The sequence below is a fragment of the Nilaparvata lugens genome, chromosome 8, assembly GCF_014356525.2.
Source record: "Nilaparvata lugens isolate BPH chromosome 8, ASM1435652v1, whole genome shotgun sequence".
Classification (NCBI taxonomy): Eukaryota; Metazoa; Arthropoda; class Insecta; order Hemiptera; family Delphacidae; genus Nilaparvata; species Nilaparvata lugens.
In genome coordinates, this window is record NC_052511.1 from 50,799,688 (window position 1) to 50,822,994 (window position 23,307).

At 35.4% G+C, this 23,307-nt stretch overlaps 1 protein-coding gene across 1 annotated transcript; it reads left to right on the top strand.

The window, feature by feature from the left end:
* The first annotated feature begins 10,883 nt into the window (after nt 1–10,883).
* Nucleotides 10,884–14,291, top strand: LOC120352785. Its single transcript, XM_039435026.1, has 2 exons — nt 10,884–11,950; nt 12,803–14,291. Exons 1-2 carry the CDS (start codon nt 11,608–11,610, stop codon nt 13,231–13,233), a joined length of 774 nt encoding a protein of 257 aa, XP_039290960.1. The 5' UTR covers nt 10,884–11,607; the 3' UTR covers nt 13,234–14,291.
* Nucleotides 14,292–23,307: the final 9,016 nt, after the last annotated feature.

The window sequence follows — 23,307 nt, forward strand, 5'->3', positions numbered from 1 at the left end:
CTCACTCAACTGCTGAAAGAAGCCGCGGATGGAGATTCCTGAGTGGTTGGGAGAAAAAGCGGTTTGGCTTCCAGCTCTCAGATCTCAGGGACTGGAACTTTTTGGCGGCAAAGATGAGTGTCAAGATGAACGCAACGCGCATATTTCATAGTAATGCGGCCGTTTTTCGGGCCAAGTTATTTGTAATTCAGAAAGCCATCATTCCTGGGAGGACAACTTTGGCGATAAACAGATACAGATACTCTTCGAGAACAGATCGTGATTCATTTATTGTTTACTCGGTTCATTAATAACAATAATGTCTTTGGTCGAGGGTACAACACGACCAGAGGAGTTTATTCAAATTATAGACATGATTACGAAAAGCATATAAGCTACAATTATTATTTATTAATGAATGAAAAAGACTAAGAATTGTCAAAAAACCACTGATTTATTGATAATTAGGAAGACCGGTTTCGGTTATTACACCATTGTCAATCTCTGATGAACATTTGAGTTTATCAGAGATTGACAATGGTGTAATAAACAAAACCGGTCTTTCTAATTATCAATAAATCAGTGGTTTTTGTGAAATCCTTAGTCTTTTTCATTCAATATGAATAATTACCACAATATCAACTTCCCAACTACACAAAAAGTGAACATTTATTTATTATCGATTTACAATGCAAATGACACTAATGTAATAACATTGAAAGATAAGATAGTCCTTGTGCTATTTTTCTTTCAAAATTTATAGGTGAAAAGGTCCGAAATAAGGTTAGAATTTCAAGTGTGCAATTTTGATGAAATTTCAGTCTTAAACAAAAATGAAAACTATAAATTTTGAATTTAGATGGCTTGAATTAATAAATTGATTGGAAATATTCCACTCAATTACCACTTGTAACAAATAATATTGAGTTATTTAAGAGAATTTGGAGCCATTCAAGCAACACAAACTCGTAAACACTAAAGCTCAGCTGTGGGTCAGACAGGTAGAAGTTTCAAAATTTACAAAGTATTAATACACTATTGGTTGATTATTTGTTGATCTAAGAAAATGTGGCCCCCACTATATATATGAATATGTGTCGGGATGCCACTAATTTTGCTATTGTTTAAGATTTTATGCCAAAAGTTAAAAATTCGAATAAAGATACATTTTTGCAAGTCATTAGACTCATAAAAACCACATTTCTATACACAAATTTAAAAAAAGAAAATTGATAACCTAAGATGTAGGAATTTTATAGAAATTTAACATAAAAAACATTTATAATACTCATAGGAAAAAAATCATTATAATCAAGAAAATGAGAATATAACAGTATGGAAAATCTTTCATAGAACTAATAGTTCTCCATGATTGATCCTATTGGACAAGAGCCACTTTTTTGTTTTCGATTTGAAGGATTGATTGGAACTGTTTCTTAATAGCTATGGCAGTCTATTGAAAATTTTTGTCCTAATATGTGGCAGAATCTTGACAGCTGATGTTGTCATCCTGGGAATTTCAAGTCCATGTCCTTCTGCGTGTTCCTTGGGGTGATTCAAATGGATGAAGAGTTGTGGGTCTTTCTGGTGGATGTTACAAGTCTTGAATGTAAATCTGTTGATGCTGAGGATGCTGAGCTCCGAGTATAGTAGTTGAGGGAAGAGTGGAGTTTGCGTCCTATTATCCTCAAAATTAGCTCCTGAACCTTGAAGATAGGATCGATGTGGCATTGAGAGCTATTGGATTTTTCGTAGTGCAATAGGATTGGATTGAATCAATTCATCGATTTCAGTATTAATGTTTAGACTTGTAGCATAACTCCCAATAAATTTGTATTCTGATTGCAGGAGAGAATCAGTGGAAGAATCATTCCACAGAATTCTACAGCATTCTTTATAGAAGTCTTCTCTGATCATTCATATTGGACAACCAGATCATAGATCGTGTAGGCCTATATTGATTCATTGATTGCTATTCCGCCATTTCTAACACTTCCATGAGGAACGTTGAGTTTCTACAGTTGTTGTATCCGCTTAGGAGAAGAGGATTTCATCGGAGGCTGAGAATCAAGATAATTCTATTATCTAGATGCATTTGTTATAGTTACAGTTACAAATATACATACTACGTAAACGTCGATATTCAAATGAGTTTTTGAAAGTTTTTAGCGAGTTCCTATCAAACTTTGAAATCAAGTAGTGAATAGTAACTTACAACTCTTTATTTGGATTACACGTCTTGAGTTGTAACATCTATTCATGTGGGAAATTGGCTTTGCCGACTACCTGATTAAATATTTCTAGTGAACTAAAATCAGTCAATAAAGAAGGGCTGTCATTGGCCGAGACTGGACACGCCCACAGTGGGCGGAGCATTCATACTGCAGTCACAGACAAGGCTTTTATCTGTGCTACAGCCGAGAGAAATAAGCAACGGCAATTAGTTGAATGTTAACACACAGAAGTATTGAATATAAGTTAAATATAATTATTTTATCTACGATCATGACATGAGTTAATCATTACTCGATTGGGAAACTATCAATTATAATAGAAACACATCACAATACCAGCTCTACTACTACAAAGTAGAAGAAACACAAAGAACTTGGTTTTTGAGTACAAATTACAAAAATAAACTTTGAAATGAGAAGATCACAAATTACAGTTATGAGGAGAATTCAAAATACTTCAAAATTACAAAAAATATGATTCACAAAATATGTTGACCACCCCATTGATCATTTTTTCAAATTCTTCCAATCGGAGTTCGGATGGACACGTTAAGACGTCGGTCCCGGCTGCCTAAAAAGCAGTCGTTAGGTCATGTCAGAGGCTCTGAAATTGATCAGTTGCGACCTGAAAACTCTGACACAAGACCTGAGCCAGCCAGGTCATTCGATATTCTTTATTATTCTTAACTCTTTATCCATTAATACAATAAGTACATCATCAAAATGATAGGGAGAGGAAAAATAAGGTAACCTTGTGCTATTCCTCTTCCAAATCTAGTTAACACATAGTCCGTAATAGGTTTAGTCATGTAGTTCTTCAATTTATATTATTATTATCACTATTAGTCAGAGTTTATGTGGGTCCTTCACGTGGGCTACTATCAAATCAATCCATCAAAGAACACTATCTAGTACAAGTATTCCAATATTATTGATTGGATGAATGAATAAATAAACTCTCACAAATCGCGCAAATGTATCATCTCCATTATCTATGCTGTCGATGCAAATTCCCTTTGCAACGTCCCCCCGATGACGTCAGAGAGCAAAATTTGAATAATCGACTGTGCTATAGTGAAACTGGCAGTATCCCCTATATATAGGATCAATGCTTCAAATTCAACTAATGATGACAGTATAAACTGAATCTTACTCATGGTCTCTTAGCTAGAGTAGTGTCAGTATCCCTCATATATGGGATCAATGCTTCGAACTCAAATAATGATGACAGTTAATGGCGGATCTCACTATAATACCGTAGTCCATTTGTATCTCTAACCGATCATTCCCTATTGACTTAGTACTGGACTGCTGCATCGAGTATTATGGACGAAATTGGCGAGTATTGGCGAGTATTATTCGGCAAACATTTGTCCAGTCGAATGTTGGAAGCATTGCTGCCGTACAGTCGGGATGTGGGAGGAGGATGGAAATAAATAGGAAGGTGAATAGATGGAGAAGAAGTGAAAGGGTAAACTGATGGGGAAAAAGTGAAATATGGAGAAGATAAAGATTGAAGGACGAATATGGGAGGATGGATGGATGAAGTAGGAGCAAGACATGGAGAAGATATAGATGAAAAATCAGGAAGATCGATAGATAAAGATGATAAAGAAGAAGATAATAAGGAATATGAAGATTGAAGGACGAATTTGGGAAGATGAATAGATGCAGAAGATGATGGAGGAAATATGGATGGATAGACGAAAATAGGAGGATTAATGGATGAGGAAGAAGCAGAAGATGATGAAGTAGATAAAGATAGGAGGGCGAAAGTAGGTGGATGAAGAGATGGGGAAGAAGCAGAAGATGATGAAGGAGATAAAGTTTGAAGGGAGGAAATAGGTGGATGAATGGATGGAGAAGAATCGATGAATAATGGAAAAAAGTGAAGATAGAATGATGAGAATAAAGGAGGATGAAAAGATGGGGAAGAAGCAGAAGACGATGAAGGAGATACAGATGGAAAGATGAAAAATAGGAAGATCGATAGATAAAGAAGAAGCAGAAAATGATAGGAATATTAAGATGGAGGGACTAGGAAAGGAAGATGAAAAAGAAGCAATCGATAATGAGAAAGATGAATATGAAAGGTTGAGAATCGGAGGATGAAAAAATAAAGAAGAAGCAAAAGATAATGAGATAAAGATGGAAGGACGGAAATTGTGGGATGAGCAGATGAAGAAGGAGCAGAAAAAGTTAGAGTCGATAAAGACGGAAATAGAGGGATGGATGGACGAGAAAGAAGCTATAGATAATGAAGAAGGTGGAGATGAAAGGTTGAGAATAGGAGGATAAAAAAATAAAGAGGAAGCAAACGATTTCGGAGTAGATATAGCTGAAAGGGCAAAAATTGGATGATGAACACATGAAAAAGCAATAGATAATGAAGAAGGGAAGATGAGAAGACTAGAATAGGAAGATGAAAGATAGGATGATGAAGAGAGAGAAAATAAAAGAATGAACAAATGGAGGAGAAGTGATAGATAATGAAGAATATGAGGATGGAGGGATGAGAATAGGAAGACAGAAAAATTGGAGAAGCTAGAGATAGAATGAAGTTATGGTGGAAGATGGGAAGAACAGGATTTATTGAAGTAGCAGAGGAATATTATTAGAAGATGAAAGTGAATTAGATCAGATCAGATTTCTTCATTTATGTATGTTACAATATTTACTGGCTTATACACTAATTAACATTAAATGACGGTAATGCTAATTAATCGACGAATTTTACAAAGTATAGACATAGAGAAACAATAGCGTAAGTAGATATCCCATGGTATAGGACATTTATGTCGCAACTTTTACTGTTATCTCAAGCCGATAGTCCTCGTAGTTCTTTCCCGTGAAGCTGTGTGACACTGGTAGTCTCTCATATTGTGTCGTTCATACACTCTCACCCCAACAGAACAGTAAAAATAATCGACAATAATCGACAGTAATCGGCTTGAGATAACAGAAAAAGTTGCGACATAAATTCTATATATCGATTCTATATAGATATCTAAGAGATATCTACTTGCGCTATTGTTTCTCTATGCTTATACACTATCTAGCCCCTAGGCTCGCTCCGCTCGCCATATCTGTTAAGCCAGGGGCCGGGGCCCCTGGACCCCCGACTAGATCGTCCAAGAATGAGATCAGCAGGCTCGCTTCGCTCGCCTGCATTTTTCTTTTCAGCATTTTTATCACATGTTAAGACGATCCAGTCGGTGGTCCAGACTAAACGTCCGGCTAAACGGATATGGCGAGCGAAGCGAGCCTGACAGCTAGTAATATAATACTTCCAGGAATAGCTCTGATTGAAGTAGCAGTGCCCAATCAATTTTTCCGCGATAAATGCAAATATATTTCTTCAAAATATTTCTTAGTGCGCCTCTGAAACATACCTACCAAATTTGAACGTTTTTGGTCCGGTAGATTTTTAGTTCTGCGAGTGAGTGAGTGAGTCAGTCAGTCAGTCAGTCAGTCAGTCAGTGCCATTTCGTTTTTATATATATAGATTTACATTAATGACTGTAATGCTAATTATTCAACGAATTTTACAAAGTATAGATAATTAATCAATGAGAATAAAGATTAAATGCAATTAGAATAACGATAATATAAAATTGTAATGTAACTTCATATATCGGCGGTGTTTCAACAAATAATTTTCGATTCTTTGAGAAGGATATAAAATAATATCCTACCCATCAACACACGAGAAAGAGAGAGTGAGAATAGAGAACGGACAAGGGAATGGGTCGGTCAGTGAAGGAAAAATGGGAAGTCATGAAGGCATAAAAAAAGAAGAACGAGGAGAAGAGGAAGAAGAAGAGAAGAGGAAAAGATAGAGAATATGGAGAAGAACAAAGAGGGAGGGAAACACTTGTGAATAATTCGAGCACACTCAGTCGAAAATAATTCCCTTAGATAAAAGTTTTCTGTGAACTCGAGTGTCGTATTGCGCTCGAACTGTGGAAGCTGAGGATCAGAGGAAGGCCTGCTGACGATAGCAGATTGATTGATTGATATCGGCTCCTCTTTCCCTCATCACCACCCTCTCTCACTCTCACTCACCTCCTCGCCAACACCTCCCTCTCTTTTCCACTCATTCGTAATAATTCGCAAACTTCGGAATCCGAACGAGTTCGCGCTTGAACTGAGTTTATAATATGCAGGTCGCCCCTGAGTTGTTAATGAGTGTCGGAATTAACAAATAGAATGGAGAAGGAGTAGGGGAAAAGAAGAAAAAGAAGAGAGGGAGTGGAAGTTGGTGGTGGAGGGGGAGGAAGAGGAGCAGGAAGAGGAGCAGGAAGAGGAGCAGTCTCAGAAGATGACGAGGACGAGGAGATGAAGAAGGAGAAGGAGAAAGAGAAGAAGCAGAAGTAGAAGACGAAGAGGGAGAAGAAGATGTGGGAGAAGATAGTGAAGAAGAAGGAGAAGAAGATGGAGGACGAGAAGAAGGAGAAGAAGAAGAAGAAGATGAAGAAGAAAAAGTAGAAAAAGAAGAAGAATAAGAAGAAGTTGGAGAACGAGATGTAATGGAGAAGGAGATGGAGGAGAAGAAGAACATGATGTAGGAGAAGATGGAGAAGTTGTAGGAGAAGATGTAGGGGAACATGGAGTAGAAGATGAGTGATGAGGAGGAGGAAGTGGAGGAGGAAAAGAAGAAAAAGAAGAAGAGGAAGATGAAGAAAAAGCAGAAGAAAATAGAAAGCGGAAGGAGGAAGGAGGAAGGGGTGATGAGAAGAGAAGGAGTGGGTGATAACTCTGGGAACTTTGTCGGCAGAATATTTCCATTGGAAAGGAGTCGTAGAGTGGAATTATTTAATACAGTGCGCTCTCCTTTGTGAAATTGTAGAGACTTTGCAATTGAAGCTTGTTCAGTATCAGGCTCAAATGATGAATAAATGAAGCTGAAATTTTTCTCTGCTTCAAATTTCGCCTTTCATTTGATCTGAGAGTGATCCTATTGACAGAGAGATCTACTATTGATCTCAGAGATTAAGATACTATTTCTAGAGTTGTTAATAGACATCATTTTCTTTTAAGATTATTTCTAGAGATCAATGAAGCTGAATTTTCCTATGATTCAAGTTTTGGTGTTTATTTGATCTGATAGTTATACAGTACTGTTGGAAGAGAGATAGAGTATCGATTAAATGAGACATTTGAATACTTTCCAAATACTAAATTCCAATTCAGTTCTATCTCTGAGATACTATTTCTAGAGTAGTTTATGGAGATCATTTTCTATTTAGATTATTTCTAGAGATCAATGAAGCTGAATTTTTCTATGATTCAAGTTTTGGCGTTTATTTGAGCTGATAGTTATACAAAACTATTGAAAGAGAGATAAAGTATCGATTAAATGAGAAATTTGAATACTTTCTAAATACTAAATTCCAATTCAGTTCTATCTCTGATGTTATATCGTGAGATCAATTCAAGTTCATTTTATCAGACATAAAGTTTCAAGAAATGAATTAATTCAATTCTATTGAGATACTAAAGTCCATATCATGAGTATTTGTTTGTCTATAGGTGCGTGAAGTAATGTTCAGACATTAATGTTTGTATCTATAGAGCTGCAGAGGAACAGAGAGAACGTCCGCAGAGTTTGTGTTCATACCTAAAACATCTGTGTGCCGACAGAGCTACTTTCGCTCTGTTCTCAATTCAAAAATCTATAATTATTAAATTTAATTCCCCTTTTTTTGAGGAGCGCGAGTCAAATTATTTATTCTAAAGCGCTGAATCTGGATCTGAAATTAGAATTTTCCTATCTCCATTTTTACAAGATTTGAGTTTTTGATGAGACCTTTATCGAAAACGTCCGTTCGGATGCCTGGAGAAATCGCTCCTAGAGCGGATTCGAAAACATCCGCATGCGAGCAGAGTTTTCTTGGAACGTCGGCTGGCATCGATACACAGATGTCTGTGTGAACACCCGCACTGTTCTAGCCGGCGACAGATCTTTACCCATTCAAAGACTCTGCAGAGCAACAGATTTTAGTCTGAACATTTTAGTCTGTACAGATTTAAGTCTGAACATTAGTCTAAATATTCTAGTCTGTACACCAAACATTTCAGATCTGCTACATTTATGTTAGTCTTAACATTAGTCAAAACATTTTAGTCTGTACATATTTAAGTCTAAACATTTGTCTTAATATTCTACTCTGTACACCAAACATTTCAGATCTGCTAAATTTATGTTAGTCTTAACATTAGTCTAAACATTTTAGTCTGTACAGATTTAAGTCTAAACATTAGTCTAAATATTCTAGTCTGTACACCAAACATTTCTGATCTGCTACATTATGTTAGTCTTAACATTAGTCTAAACATTCTAGTCTGTACTGATTTAAGTCGAAACATTAGTCTAAATATTCTAGTCTGTACTCCAAACATTTCAAATCTGCTACATTTATGTTAGTCTTAACATTAGTCTAAACATTTTAGTCTGTACAGATTTAAGTCTAAACATTAGTCTAAATATTCTAGTCTGTACTCCAAACATTTCAGATCTGCTACATTTATGTTAGTCTTAACATTAGTCTAAACATTTTAGTCTGTACTGATTTAAGTCGAAACATTAGTCTAAATATTCTAGTCTGTACTCCAAACATTCCAAATCTGCTACATTTATGTTAGTCTTAACATTAGTCTAAACATTTTAGTCTGTACACCCACATTGTTCAAGCTGGCGACAGATCTTTTTAAATTCATCCATTCACAGACTCTGCACAGCTACAGATTTTGGTCTGAACATTACTTAAAGACTTATCATGCGCCACAAACACGCTCATTTCACTTCTTTCTCACTGTCAACAGTATTCATTCATCAATAGTAGTCGATGTTATGCTTGTTATTCCTGTATCCTCTTTGCAAATACAGATATAATAAAATACTATGCAACCTGATTCAGAAGGTCATATTAAATTAAATTTATGGGTACTTTTATATCCATAACATTCATTGCAACCCTATGCCACCTCTAATACAAGCCTACGATATTGCAACGTCGCAGTGTAGGCCTAGAATCTAATACATGATTGGTGAAAAATATCAGCTGGTATTTTTTTAAATCTCTTTCACCAATCATTGTATTAGATTCTAGGTTGCCTACACTGCGACGTTGCAATATCGTAGGCCAGGGCCTTGTATTAGAGGTGGCTATGATGTAACCCTATGCCACTTACAATAACATATCATGCATCATAACCTAGCTTGATCAAGTCATATGCAATCTGCAGATAGATCCAAGCATGCAATATTCAAATTCTCCAGCTTAGATGACTCACATATCAGATCAGACACGTTCATATATCCGTATCTATGTACGGTAACACACCAAGAAGTGTTGAGATCATAATATCTGTCGTATGCCGTATGCTCTCCAACCAACATGATAGCAAATGATATATATGCTCATATATCTGTATCACGCCAGGAAGTATTGTGTCTACATATATTTGAATCTATACCGTAATTTGTATTTATATCATCAGTCTATGTGTTATTATATATAACAGACTGATATATATGTTAATCTCTTTTCTGTTTAGGGCTACTTGTAATATAAATATAAAGAAAAATAAAGTGATGAATCACTTGAAAAATAACGTTGGAGACATACGAGGTCTGCTATCTCTTCATAGTGAATCATTTAATAGAATCAACAGTTTGCAATAATTGGATAATCACATTTTCTCGAATTTCGAGCTTATTTTTAATTTTAGGTGAAAATGTTACTGGACATTAATTGTAGAAATTCTCATGCTTAATCTTTCCCACTCGAAATTTTTTGTTCGAATTGTATCTGAAGCCTGATAATTGAGAATCTAAAATCAAACTTTGCATAGATGGGGTGGAGCTCCTGAAATTTTCACAGATATGGGACTTGTGGCAGTTGATAGAGCTTATCGATGACTATTCTAGGTATAACTTCAATCAAAATCGTTGGAGCCGTTTTCGAAAAATCGCGAAAAACCCTGTTTTTGACAACATTTTCGCCATTTCAGCTGCCATCTTGAATCGTATTCGATCGAAATTGTTCGTGTCGGATCCTTATAGTGTAAGTTCCAAATTTCAAGTCATTCCGTTAATTGGGAGATGAGATATCGTGTACACAGACGCACATACACTCATACACACACACTCATACACACACACACATACAGACCAATACCCAAAAACCACTTTTTTGGACTCAGGGGACCTTGAAACGTATAGAAATTTAGAAATTGGAGTACCTTAATTTCTTTCCGAATTTTTTTCTTCAAATTCAAAGTTTTTAAACATTGTTATGATTTTTTTCTTGAATAATCTACTAATTAGAATCAATGAATTTATTATAGTTATAGTTTGTTAATTTGTGTAATATATGGAATACTGAAATATATTCTATATATTTCAAGAGTAGATAATTTTATTATTGAGATTTATTCTAATCTCCATCTAGATATTTAACTTTACTTACTTTCCTAACCATGCCACTCAATGGTGTGTATTCATAGATATTATCATAGAGAATTAGGCAATAGGCGTTGTTTTTTTGGTTTGAAATTTTCTGTTGAATCAAATTTATTTCACATCTATTGCTCCAGATTTTAATAATTCATTTTGTCTGCTGCAGTCTATAACCAGTAATGGTGTGTATTTATCAAATGGGTTGGCAACACTGGTTGCAGTTGAAAAGTTCTAAATTAGTAAGCTCTCGAAAAATTAGTTAAATTGTTAGTGAAACAATTCTTAAATCAAGTTTTATTGTGCTCAATCGATTCCATAATCATCTCGTCGCAGGATCGACACGGGAGAACGGCTGAAAACAAACGCACCTGTGAGTAGCAAGTAGTTTCTTACAACAACATCTCCCACTAGAAGCTAACATTGCGATCAGCCATTTTTCGTCAGGCATACAATTAATACAGTATTTCAAAGAGAAGTGTACTTTGGACTCAGTTAGTGCCAACGAGTAAACAACGAATTGACCTCGATGGGAAGAAGGCCACGATTGAGGGATGTTTTGTCGAAGATTGGAATACTTCAGTGCCTGACTCCATCTGGGAGAGAATTATCAAACTATTAGTAGAAAATTTCGTTACGATATAGCATAGCTCTTTAGTCACTGATGATTACGGTATTCAAGTCCTACTGACCTACATAACGATATTATCTTATCTCAAGAATTCGGGAGGAACCAGCATTTATTTTATTATATCTTCGTTGTTATTTTCTTCTTGTTGAACGGCTAAGCTCTTTATCGCGTCTATCGACGGCTTGTTTACAGATATTCCGAATTTTACATACAGCAAAGAGTGTTTAATGAACGTAGTAACTTTGAATAGAAAAGGAAAATATTCAACTGTATAGCATTGTAAGTACAAAGAAGGACAATAAATGGAGTCTAAAGACCTCGTCAGTATGCTTGATAGATTCAAAGCAGATTTAAAGCAAGAGCTTAAAGCCGAATTTGATGAGAAGGTGAGTGTCATTACAGACAGGGTTGCAGATGTTATAAAGGAACAACTACTCAATATCAACGAAACACTTAAAGAGCAGAAGGAGAAGATAAGTCGATTGGAAAAAAAGGTCAGGGAGAGGAACATAGTTATACACGGGCTGAAGAATGATAATACGAGCGATCTAAAAAGTTTGGTTATTGAACTAATAAGAGGAAAACTCGATGTAAGAATTGAAAACTGGGAGGTGGACTTTGTCAGAAGAATAGGAAAAAACGAAGATAATACAGCCAGACCAATTGTTCTGGCGCTGACAACGCTGTCGAAAAAAACGGAAGTTTTGAAGAATAGTAAGAAATTGAAAGGATCTAATATTTCTGTCTCTGAAGACTATCCTGAGGACGTTCAACAAATTAGGAAGAGCCTTAGAAACGATCTAGTAACAGCCAGAAAAGAAGGTAAATACGCCGTAATCAAGTACGATAAATTAGTCGTGATGGAATATAAGAAAGGAAATAAAAAAAGAGAGTTAAGTGTTTCTCCAACGAGTGAGGAAAGCCAGGCAAAACAAATGAGGGCATCAGATGAGAAACAGAAGGAAAGAATACCCGAAAAGACAGGAAAGGAAAGTAGCAGTGTAGAGAAAAAGGGTCCTATAGACAACTATTTCCAGATGAAAAGTAGGGATAAGAACTTGGATAGGAATGAATAGCGTTTAATGGAAACTAGGCTGCCAACCAACAAAAACGGGATGATATTAAAAGCAAGGAATTCAAGAAATAAAATTTCCCCAGAAAGGTTGGTCACCGAGGGGAATTGTGACCGTAACCCCCCAGGATTAGTGATAGGAACACTAAATGTAAGAACTCTTCGTACGGAAGACAGACTGTGTGAATTAGAAGAAGCATTACAAGAAACAAATATAGACATTCTTGGTTTAGCAGAGGTAAGGAGAAATTCTGAAAAAATTATATACAGAAAAAGCGAATTCATTTTCTACCACTTTGGCGAGACACAAGGACAAAAAGGAGTTGGATTTTTAATAAAGAAACATTTAAAAGAAAAAATAATCGAACTCAAGGGTTTCTCAGAAAGAATTGCAGTGTTGAGACTGAGAGTTGGAAAAAACGAAGATAATACAGCCAGACCAATTGTTTTGGCGCTGACAACGCTGTCGAAAAAAACGGAAGTTTTGAAGAATAGTAAGAAATTGAAAGGATCTAATATTTCTGTCTCTGAAGACTATCCTGAGGACGTTCAACAAATTAGGAAGAGCCTTAGAAACGATCTAGTAACAGCCAGAAAAGAAGGTAAATACGCCGTAATCAAGTACGATAAATTAGTCGTGATGGAATATAAGAAAGGAAATAAAAAAAGAGAGTTAAGTGTTTCTCCAACGAGTGAGGAAAGCCAGGCAAAACAAATGAGGGCATCAGATGAGAAACAGAAGGAAAGAATACCCGAAAAGACAGGAAAGGAAAGTAGCAGTGTAGAGAAAAAGGGTCCTATAGACAACTATTTCCAGATGAAAAGTAGGGATAAGAACTTGGATAGGAATGAATAGCGTTTAATGGAAACTAGGCTGCCAACCAACAAAAACGGGATGATATTAAAAGCAAGGAATTCAAGAAATAAAATTTCCCCAGAAAGGTTGGTCACCGAGGGGAATTGTGACCGTAACCCCCCAGGATTAGTGATAGGAACACTAAATGTAAGAACTCTTCGTACGGAAGACAGACTGTGTGAATTAGAAGAAGCATTACAAGAAACAAATATAGACATTCTTGGTTTAGCAGAGGTAAGGAGAAATTCTGAAAAAATTATATACAGAAAAAGCGAATTCATTTTCTACCACTTTGGCGAGACACAAGGACAAAAAGGAGTTGGATTTTTAATAAAGAAACATTTAAAAGAAAAAATAATCGAACTCAAGGGTTTCTCAGAAAGAATTGCAGTGTTGAGACTGAGAGTTGGAATCTGTAAAACGTTGAATATTTATCAAGTTTACGCCCCTACAGCTGAATCAGATGTGATTGAACGAGAACTTTTCTACGAGACTCTTTCTACGATCTTGTCTCAAGATAAAAGCAATAATTGGAAAAACTCTACGATAATACTAGGAGATTTCAATGCACAAGTTGGATTTCAGGAAGAAAACGAGGCGAATGTCGTAGGTAAATATGGATATGGAAGGAGAAACGAGTCAGGCCAAATGCTAGTTGATTTCTGTTTTCAACAAGGGTTGAAGGTGATTAATTCATTTTTCAAAAAAAGAAGAGGAAGAAAGTGGACATGGATCTCTCCGAATCAGCAAACAAAAAGTGAAATTGATTATGTTTTGACAGCGTATAGAGGCCTCGTGGAACAGTTCGACGTCACCGGAGAAATTAAATTCTTCACAGACCACAGACTGATAACTATCATACTGTCTAAAGAATGGAATTCATTGAGACCGAGGCGTACATGGAATAAAAATGTTGTTAAAATGCTGGCACTTAATGAAACAGAGACACATGAATTAGCGGCAAATGTACGACATATAATTGAAAATGAATCGCACCTGACACTGCAGGAATCATACAATTTGATGGAATCTCTGGTTGTGAGTTCTTTCAAACAATCAGCATCGACGAGACCAACAAAAATTTCTCAGAGCACGAAAAATATAATTTGTTCGAGAGAAGCTATGAAGAGGAAAAAACCAAGAACTGTAGAGAAAAAAATTGAGTATAACCTTCTATGCAAATTAGCGAGATTCCATATCCGAAATGACCTAAAAATTCATGAAGATCGAATCATATCAGAAGCCTTAGAGTCAACTAGCTCAATTAAACAAATGAAAAAAAATTTATCGTACGGTCTTCAATGGAACACAGGGTTGAAAGATATACATGGAAAAATAGATAGAAGAAGACAAGGTATAATTGGAAAAGCGACACAATTCTACAAAGAGTTATTCAAATGTACTGGGAATGCGACTTTCGAAATCTCAAACGCTGCGTCCATCACAGATACTATACCAGATTTCCAAGTGCAGGAAGTAATGGATTGCATTAAATCACTAAAAAGAAACAAAATGGCTGGTAACGATAAAATCACAAACGAAATAATTCAAACTCTTGCTCCCGTGATAATAGCCTTATTAGTGAACATATTCAATAGAGTATTGAAAGAACAGCAGATCCCTCATCAGTGGAAATCAGCCGATATGATACTTCTATATAAAAAAGGAGACATCTATGACATCAATAACTTCCGTCCAATCAGCATCACGTCATCCATAGGAAAATTGTTTATGAGATTGTTGACAAACCGCATCCAGCCGATACTTGAAACACAACAACCTGTCGAGCAAGCTGGTTTCCGAAAAGGATTTTCAACACTTGATAATATCCAAGTCGTCAATCAACTCATTGAAAAATGTTCGGAGTATCAAATTGGTCTATATTTGGCATTTGTTGATTACCGAAAAGCATTCGATAGTATAAGCCATGCATTCTTGTTCACAGCCCTTCGAAATCAAGGTGTTCCGGAGATTTATACGAATATACTGGAGCACTATTATGAAAACAGTACTGCAAGGGTAATTCTTGAAAAACCAGGCAATTATTTCAAGCTAGAAAGAGGAGTGAGACAAGGCGACCCGGCATCACCGATACTGTTCAACGCAGCTCTTCAAGAGGTTTTCAAATTATTAAAATGGGAGAGATTCGGCATCAATATCAATGGAGAAAATCTAAATCATCTTCGCTTCGCTGACGATATCGTGGTTATTGCCAAGTCAAGTCGAGAGCTGCAGGGTATGTTGGAGGATCTCGCAAGCGCCAGTGAACAGGCTGGACTCATCATCAATCCGGATAAAACCTTCATAATGTCCAACAGAGAAAACTGTGAAATACAGATTGGGGGTAGAATGTTGAGTCTGACAAACGAAGTGGTTTATCTGGGTCAAAGCTTCTCATTTGCAACGAGGGAACAAAATGAAGTGAAGAGAAGATGCAACATAGCATGGAAGAAGTATTGGGCTTTGAAGTGTATTATGAAAAATAAAGAGCTCAATATTTCAACAAAGGCCAAAGTGATAAAATCATGTATAATGCCAGCACTTATATATGGAGCACAGACCTGGGCTTGTAAGAAAACGTCGCTGAAAAAGATTCAAGTCACTCAAACAGCAATGGAAAGAAGCATCTTGAATATAAAAAGACAACAAAGAATCAGGAACTCTTTTATAAGAAGTATTACAAACCTTGAGGATGTGACAAAAACAGTGAAGTTGCTGAAATGGAAATGGGCTGGCCACATCGCAAGATTAGAAGACGACAGATGGACGAGAAAAGTCACCAGTTGGGAGCCAACGTGGAAAACAAGAAGAGTAGGTCGACAGAAAGCCAGATGGAAGGATGATATCGTAAAGACTGCAGGTATAAACTGGATGGAGACGGCGAAAAACAGGCAGAGATGGAAAAACCTGGGGGAGGCCTATGCCCGCTAGTGGGCCTAGTTTCCAGAGAAATTATCAAATTTATGTATTGGAAGAGGAAATTATTGTTTTATTATATTCTTCTTTATATTATATTATTCTTTCGATTTCATTAAATTTCATAAACTATCATTTTTCATTTTGCTCGAGGAAGGAAAAAAAATACTCCTGTATAACAGGAGTAAAAACTAAATTTGTACGACTGTACGGACTCTATTTCATTTGAAGATTTATATATGTATTTATATGAAAAAAGAAGAATTTCTCTAGTATATTGAAAACTGAAGATGAATGGTTTGTAATAAATTGTAAATTGTTTTTTTTTCTAATGATGTATTGTAAAACGTTGTCTGGAGACTAAATAAAGGCTTTATTTATTTATTTATTTATTTATTTATTTATTTATTTATTTATTTATTTATTTATTTATTTATTTATTTATTTATTTATTTATTTATTTATTTATTTATTTATTTATTTATTTATTTATTTATTTATTTATTTATTTATTTATTTATTTATTTATTTATTTATTTATTTATTTATTTATTTATTTATTTATTTATTTATTTATTTATTTATTTATTTATTTATTTATTTATTTATTTATTTATTTATTTATTTATTTATTTATTTATTTATTTATTTATTTATTTATTTATTTATTTATTTATTTATTTATTTATTTATTTATTTATTTATTTATTTATTTATTTATTTATTTATTTATTTATTTATTTATTTATTTATTTATTTATTTATTTATTTATTTATTTATTTATTTATTTATTTATTTATTTATTTATTTATTTATTTATTTACTGGAAATTGAAAGAAACTCTCAAGAAACAGTTAACACTATGACAGCTGGGATTAGAATGATCGCTCTCCTAGTTTTCAGAGGCGTCCAGACTGATCAGTTTCACCATCATGCTTTAAAATATTTACCCGATCGCCTGTGAATTTCTCTTCGCCCACTCTCTTTCTCCTCAGTAAATAAGGAAGGTGATAGTACGTTCAAGCAAGAAGGAAACTAGGAGAGAAAAGTTATTTCCCCTTTTGCAAGTTTAGAATTATGGGATTGATTCAGCATACTTCTGGCGTCTAAATCTGTCGTGAGAATAGATAATTCCAAGTGGGATCGTGGGAATCGAGGACTTAATAAGATGATGATCATAATTATAATGATTTTAGAAATGCTGGCCAAGTTGCCAATGAACAAGAATAAATTTACTATCTTTATGGGAACTGAAAACTACTTACTTAAGATAGAATAAATCCCATTATTCCATTTAATGACTCAAAATTTTGGTACAGATTCTCCCCCCGTTAAAGGAAAGTTGGACGCCAATGAAAAAAACTACCAAAATTTTGAATAGGTGAGCGCGCCAATCGAAAGGGTGTGGGGAGAATCCACAGCATTCGGAGTCAGTCGAAACGAAGAAAAGCGTGGGCCCAGCGCGATCTAGCGTCGTTGACTGGTTTTCTGAGCAAACTCTTACCACTACTACAAGTCATGAAGGTTGTGAGAGAGAGTGTGCGAGAGTTCCATTCTCTCTGAACAGGGCTAGCCGTTCGATGTCAACATTACACAGATTACACATCTAACGGTATCATAATATCAACAAAATTATCATGAAACCTTACTAGAACAATGAACTACTCTGAGAATTATCGATATATCAAGCTTTACTTATACTAGTTACACATTAACACTACTAACTTATTTTTATATTGCCAATGAATACTATAGTACGTGAATAAAATACTACAACCTAACTGAATAATCCTACTTGAGTACACAATAATAAACTGATTATGCCTTATTCACAACGATATAGTTTAATTGATTATATATAAAAACTTGATATTATATAAGATTATACTCCAATTACGATTATTATAAAAATTCTACTTATTTATCCTATTTTACCCTTATCTTCCTAATATTCTTATCACTATAATCATGGCCATGAACTGATATTACTACCTAGGAAATTTCTCTCTTTTTTATAGTCGACTTTCAATTATTACAACTTCAAAGACATGATACAACAGTCACGAAATTCAGATGCGTCCACCTGATTTCTTGTGTGTCTCCTGTATTAATGCTCTTATCTAATTTCAATTGTGATACATGTGCACGTCGTATGAATGTATTTCCATCCATGGAAAATAACTTTACAGATACAGGTGAAGTCCATTCTTTTATTATGAATGGGGCAGATCATTTTTGTGCTAACTTTGCCGAAATTTTATCAGCAGCTCTACTAATTGGATTAGCTTTCAGGAAAACTCTATCATTAGTTTTGAAAGGGATTCTACTTCTTTGTAAGTCAAATCTTCCCTTCGCTCTACTCTGCGATTTCAAGAGGTTTTCATGAGCTTGTTTCCACAATTTTCTTGTATTTTCACTGAATTTCTGTGGCAGTATTTCATCTATTACCCATATATTTGTGAGTGGGTGAGTTGGTTCATGCCTGAATATCAACTCATAAGGAGTATACTTACTACTTTCATGGAAGCTACAATTAAATGCTAGAGGTAACCTACTGAGTGGTACATCCAATTTTGTGTGGTCATGAGAAGAGAATGCAATAAGTGCAGATTTCAAATTCCTATGTACTCTTTCAACAGCGTTGGACTAAGGGTGGTATGGAGTACACGTGACATGTAAAATGCCTCTTTGAAAACAGAACTTATTGAATATATTAGACTTGAATTGTGGTCCATTGTCTGACACTATTATTTTAGGTACACCGAAATTAGTGAAAATCCTTTGTAGTTCATTGCGAACGGTATTAGCATTGGCTTCTCTGACTGAAATCAGCCAGCAATACTTACTAAAAGCGTCGATACAGCTAAAAATCATGCAATTACCTTTAGAAGATCTTGGGAGTTTTCCTACAAAATCTATACATAATTTCTCCATGGGATAAGAAGCAACACTGGAAGCAATATAGCCATAATTAGCCTTCTGTGCTGGTTCAGATAATGCACATATTTTACAGTTCTTAATAAATACTCCTACATCTTCAGATATTTCTTTCCAAGTGAAAACCTGTTTAATTTTATTCAAAGTTTTTGTATATCCTAGATGAGCGCCAAACAAAGATTCGTGGTAATACTTGCAAACCATAGTTTTAGAACTTGGAGAAGTACTATTTTTGGTTCAGTTGAATTTCGAACATTGCATGATAGAATTCCTTTTTTATTTGATACGGAAAAATATCATTAACAGCACTCGCTGATTGCATTATCTCCTTCACAAATTCGTCCTGCTTCTGATAGGTTGAAATATCAATGAAACTGAGTGGGAAATCTACTACATTTATACTACATAAATTCTGTTCTATTACTTCGGGAGGAGAGTCTTCAAACATACAGCTTAGGCAATCAGCGACCTTATTGTCGACGCCTTTCACATGCTCTGTAGTAAACTGAAAGGCAGATAACCTTAGAAGGTGGCATGCCAAATGACCGATTCCCATTTGGCCGAAATTATTATTTTGTCGCAAAAGATCGAAAATTGAAGAATCCCAAATGGTAGAATTGAAACTTGTACTTTCCCAAATGGTCGAATCCCAAATGATCGAAAAGTTTTAATAGTAATCCCATTTGGCCGAAAATCTCAGCTGTCGCAAAAGGTCGAAAATTTGATTTTCCCATCTGACCGATTCTCAAACAGTCGAATCCCATTTGATAGAAAAATGTTGCTGTTCGTCGCAAATGGTCGAATCCTATTAGGTAGAAGAGTTTTGTATTTTGTCGCAAATAGTCGAATCCCAAAAGGTCGAAAGTATACTTTCCCATATGGTCGAATCCCATCTAGCCGATGAGATTCGATCATTTGCGACGAACTACAACATTTTTCTAGTTTTTGCTTTTTAAATGAGATTTTGTGTTTGAGAATAGTTAATTTTAAACTTCATAAAATAGAAACTCATTCAAGTGAAATTGCAAATTTTTAGTGAGAAAACATGAAGAGCCCAGTACATAACCTATAAACTTGAATGTTGATAGGAAATGACATTGGGTGATACGGCAAGGCAGAATATCCGAAAGGATCTCTCTGCCGATTAAAGCTATATGAATGAATAAAAAAATGAATCTTTGAATCTATAATTTTTCAAGATTTGTATAATATATTCAAACTACTCTAGAACATGTTACGCCATGGTGGAATAGGTCAATTTCCACAGAGAAAACACTTAACATGTAGAGGACACAATCATTATGAGAAATTTCATGAAAATCTATCACCGCGTTCCGCCGTAAATGCGCAACATATAAACATTTAAACATTCAAACATTTTCACATTTAAACATTAAGAGAAATGCCAAACCGTTGACTTGAATCTTAGACCTCACTTCGCTCGGTCAATTAAACTTGTAGAATACATCCCGACCTTGTATTCCCCCTCATTTTTCCTCCTAAGGGTTCGAGTTTGTCTCTAAATTTTGTTAGTATAGTCAGTGTTAGAGTTTGCTATCATAAACCGCAAGATACAGACTACCATGGTCCATGATGCAACATGATACAGCCATCATGATACATAGTGATACAAAATTTGTATCACTAAACACGAAATACCGATATCAAACTGGATTTGCGATTAGCAAACATTGACCGCTGCAGACGATTCTAGAAACAGCTGACTCAGCGCTTCTAATCGGTCAGCAGACATCACTCAGCGATGTTCAGCAATCCTTCGAGACCTCACACTCTCTCACTCAATCAGTCTCCACTCTCTCACTCATTCAGTCTCCACTCTCTCACTCATTCAGTCTCCACTCTCTCACTCATCCAGTCTCCACTCTCTCACTCATTCAGTCTCCACTCTCTCACTCATTCAGTCTCCACTCTCTCACTCATTCAGTCTCCACTCCCTCACTCATTCAGTCTCCACACTCACACTTATTCAGTCTCCACTCTCTCACTCATCCAGTCTCCACTCTCTCACTCATTCAGTCTCCACTCTCTCACTCAATCAGTCTCCACTCTCGCTTTTTCTCTCTCTTTCAAACTCTACCCAACACTATTTCTCACTCTAATAAAACCCCAAATCAATCCCACTCTCTCCCTGTTTAAATCTATCTAACTGTCTCTCACTAGCATTCTCTTTATCTCTCTCCAACTCTGTCCTCAACTCTCTTTCATTTTCTCATTGCCTTTCTCTTCTATGTATCAAAATCTATCTCTCACTCACTCACTCACACACACTTACTCTCTCTCTCTCTCTCTCTTACTCTTAACACTCACACACTCTCTATCTCTCTATCTATGGAACTCTATTTCTCACTCACTTTCTCTGTCTCTCTCACTCACTCTCTCTCACTCGTTCACTCTCTCTCTCTCTCTATCACTCAACACTCTCTTAGTCAGTCTCTGCTCTCTGTAACCTTCCTCTCTCTTGGGAACAGTAGTTGTTTGTTTCATTTTACGCTCGATTCCATCACTGTATACACAAACACACACACACACACACACACACACACACACACATTATTGTATGATCAGCAGAGTTATACGATTCGGTCAGTTGTGTTGTATCACATGTTTGTGCTGATAGGATGATAGGATGAAGTAGTGATGATATCGTCATCATCATCTCGTGTATCATGCTGACTCTTCTCAATCGGCTCCTTTCCTTTCTTCTTCTTCTTCTTCTTCTTCTTCTTCTCCTTTGTGTTCTCTTGTTCTTGTACGTCCCCTTCTTCTACTTTTTTTTCAGTTTTACAGTTTTTTTTATTCTTTCATTTCTTCTTCCTCTTCTTTTTATTTTTCTTTCTCTCTTCTCTTCTTCTTCTTCTTCTCTTCTTCTTCTTCTTCTCTTCTTCTTCTTCTTCTTCTTCTTCTTCTTCTTCTTCTTCTTCTTCTTCTTCTTCTTCTTCTCTTCTTCTTTTTCTTCTGCTCTGTCCCAGAATCTGCACTTAAAAACAGTTATTTGTTTTCTCCAAGATGAAAAACTTATCATGTTAACAAACTCAGTTCACGTTTGAATTTGTATCCCATATGATAATTTATCCAGTTCCGTGATAATTTTCCCTCTGATGGAAAAACTTTTCAAATATCATTGGAAATTATTGTTTTTCAATCAAAAATATTATATTTTCTTCAGCATTATTTAGTTCATTAAATAATTTTCTATTTTATTTTTAATCACCTTTTCTTATTTTATTATCAATCTTTTTCAAATGTGAGAGTATTGAAAATATTAAAATGCAAATTTCAAAAACCCTTGTGTATACATCAAAGCGCATTTAAAAAAGGAATATTCCTGCCAAATCTCATGGAATTCTATCAACGCGTTTGGCCGTAAACATACATACATTCATTCACTAAAAAAATCCAAGTTAAACAATTATCCATTTAATCTTATTATATTCTTCCTTACTAGCCGTCAGGCTCGCTTCGCTCGCCATATCCGTCAAGCCAGCGGGCTCCGCCCCCTGCATCCCCGACTGGATTGTCCAAGAATAAGATCAGCAGGCTTGCTTCGCTCGCCTGCATTTTTCATTTGAGCATTTTTATCATATGTAAGGACGATCCAGTCGAGGATACAGACTAAATGTCTGGCTGAACGGATTTGGCGAGCGAAGCGAGCCTGACGGCTGGTAATATAATATTACTCTGATTGACTCTGATTGAAGTAGCAGTGCCCAATCAATTTTTCCGCGATAAATGCATTCCAATCTTCAACTTGGTGCCAACCTAACAAAGTCAACTCAACTTAATGCCAACCTGACAAAATTAATTATTTAGTTACCAGTTAACAACTCTTTCGAAGAGGTACTCTCTCTAGATTAAAGTTCTATATTAACATATGGTATGGACATTTGTCAATTATAATTAAGAGATTGGAATAAGAAGAATATACATGGTAAAAGACGAACTTTTAACCCTTAAAAACCACCCTTAGAGTTGAAATATTGCCAAAAGATTTCTTAGTGCGCCTCTAAAGGGCCAACTGAACATACTTACCAAATTTTAACGTTTTTGATCCGGTAGATTTTTAGTTCTGCGAGTGAGTGAGTCAGTCAGTCTGTGAGTTAGTGCCATTTCGCTTTTATATATAGATTCATCAACAAAATAATGCACTTTTCCATTATCTATTGATAAATTCTCATAATTATTAAGATGGAATATTTTCG